The 2448-nt window shown below is 64.1% G+C and overlaps 1 protein-coding gene across 1 annotated transcript in view; it reads right to left on the bottom strand.

The window, feature by feature from the left end:
* MNEG_12058 (hypothetical protein) overlaps positions 1 to 1835 on the bottom strand; it is a gene marked incomplete at both ends in the record, with an annotated part of 7637 nt that extends 5802 nt beyond the window's left edge. The window contains 3 exons of the mRNA XM_014039470.1: positions 602 to 769; positions 1212 to 1393; positions 1637 to 1835. Of these exons, the coding sequence (XP_013894924.1) occupies positions 602 to 769; positions 1212 to 1393; positions 1637 to 1835 (549 nt within the window). The remainder of the gene's footprint in view (positions 1 to 601; positions 770 to 1211; positions 1394 to 1636) is intronic.
* Between the last annotated feature and the right edge of the window lie 613 nt (positions 1836 to 2448).

Genomic DNA, 2448 nt, shown 5'->3' with positions numbered 1-2448 from the left:
GGGGGATGGGGTGGGTGGGGGTGGGGTGTTGCGGTGGTGATGGTGGTGGTGTTGCTGCTGGCGGTGCTGGTGTTTGTGGTGGTGACAAGAGGAGGGCGTGTCCGCACACGCTCTTGCGACACGCAGGGCAGCGTCCTGCCCCACGCCACAGGCATCGTGAATGGCACGTCAAATGCGTCGACCGACCCAAGCAGGTTAAATGCCAGGTCCAAATTTCCTGCAGCATGCTTGAAAGGTACAACACATACATAAGCCAGACGTGAGCTTCTTCTGTCAGCAGCATCACCCACCCAAACCAACACCCTGACACACTGCACTCCTTTGCAGCCAGCCGTCCCTCCATGAACCAAGTCCCCGCCCTCAAACAAACCACCCACCAACCCACCCCACGCACGAAACAACCCTGTGCTGACACCATACACCCACCCATGCACCCACCCATCCACCCACATTCTGGGTTGATGGGTGTGCAACACACACGCACACACACACACACACACACACACAGACAGACACACAGAGTGTGCAGGCACGTGCATGCACACACATGCACACTGACATATGGACACACACACTCACACAAGACCAAACCCGCCCCCACCTGCTCCTGCAGCATCATCATCTCGTCGACACTGTAGCCGGCCCTGAACCCATAGGATGCCAAACTAGAGGACCACTTGGGGTTGACCACGATCATGGTGTAGCCCCGGTCCAAGCCGAGGCCCTCCACAAAAGAATCAATGAAGGGCTCAAACTTGAGCGCATCCACCTGAGGTTCAGCACGCGAGGTAGTTGGTGCTTTGGCGCTTCTCGGTCTCGGTGTTTTGGCGAGCGGTGGCCGAGGCGATCAGTGGAGCGGCAAGCCGCACGCTGTGCCGACGCGGCCTGCGAGTGCGCCCATCTTGGCGGCGCCGCCAGCCGAATAACGCAATTCCCTGATGCTTCAGTCATCTTGGACCTCCCATCTTTCTCGCAGGCTGCACGCCGGCAGGCGCGGCTCCTCTCCCGCGGCGCTGCGCCCGAGCGCCCGCTTCCCTATTCCCATCGCTGCCCGCGGGCTTGGTTTTGACACGACCACTTGCAACCCCGTCACAAACTCCTTCCCGCAGCGCTGACTCCCAGCGCCAACCACGTACCCTGCACACAGGGCCTCCTAAGACACACACACACACACTCAAAAACACACACACACACACACACAACTCCCTCACCTGCTGCGTCCCCGTCTCAAAGTCGGGGTCCACCGGCCGGCTGAACGCGTTGACCGCGCGCTCGTAGGTCTCCAGCACCTCGCCCTTCTGGACCACCACCACGTTGCAGCTGAAGTTGAGGCGCACATGGGCCGGCAGGGGGGAGGGCGACATCGACCCCTCGACGCGCCCGGCGCAGTGCCCTGCTCATGCAGCACAACGCGGCGGGCAAGCCCATTGGTGTGTGTGTGTGTGGGGGGGGGGTGGGATGTTGTTCCTGGGAAGGAAATTGCGTGCCTGCTGCACAGGTGCCCATCGCGTCTGCCACGGGCCGCACGGCGGCGCCGCTGCGGAGCCTCGCGTTCCCACCGGCGGCCCGCGAGCCCGCGGCCGCTGCATGGGGCAGCGCCCGTGTCCCCTCCCTCCTAGTGGCCCCAGCCGCCCACCGTCATCGAGGCAGGTGAGATCCGCCAGCGACACCCGCGTGTGCGGCATCAGGTGGTCCATGTGGCCAAACCACTCCGTCAGCGCCAGCTCGTCCAGGCGCACGCGTGCGTTGCCATCGCCCTTGCGACCAGGGGGAGCGAGGGGTCGGTTGTGCGTATTGCACACGTGCGCGCGCGAACGCGTGCGCGAGCGGCGCATCAGGACAGGTCCCCGACCGCACTTGAGGGGCTCCTCCGCTGTGCTTGCCAGCTGACGTCGATCTGCCGACCAGCCCCTGGCCGCAGACGCATTGCTGGAAGCCTCGCCGCCGCCACAGCCCTCCTGTAGCAGAGACGGCCCCCACACCAGTCCCCCTCTCCATCTGCCGCCCCTGGGCCCGCTCGCATGCTGATAGGAAACCAACCTCTGCTTGCCCATCGGTTCACCCTCCATACGCGGTCCCGCAGCAGGGGGCTGCTGAGGCACGCGCATTGTCTCGTCTATCCCCTTCCTGACCCCCTTCTTCAAACCTCTCAAGCAGCAAGTATCCCACGCAACCCCAAGCCGTCATCGAATGCACGGCGCTCTCAAAACCCCCCGCCCTCCGCCCACCTGGAACCCGATGAACACGATGTGCAGCGGCAGCGGCATGTGCAGCTGCTCGACCCGCCCAAGCCCCAGGTACCCCGCCAGGTCCTTGGCGGCCAGGTACTCCGCCTTGTCAGCAAAGCTGCGCGCATGGAGCTCCCTGATGCGCGACAGCTCGTCGCTCTCCCATATGAGGGGGTCCTGCCCGTCGTGCGTCTGTATGTGTGTGTGTGGGGGGTGGGGG

This window comes from Monoraphidium neglectum (assembly GCF_000611645.1).
Source record: "Monoraphidium neglectum strain SAG 48.87 unplaced genomic scaffold scaffold03040, whole genome shotgun sequence".
Taxonomy (NCBI): domain Eukaryota; kingdom Viridiplantae; phylum Chlorophyta; class Chlorophyceae; order Sphaeropleales; family Selenastraceae; genus Monoraphidium; species Monoraphidium neglectum.
This window is presented reverse-complemented; position numbering and strand designations above follow the sequence as displayed.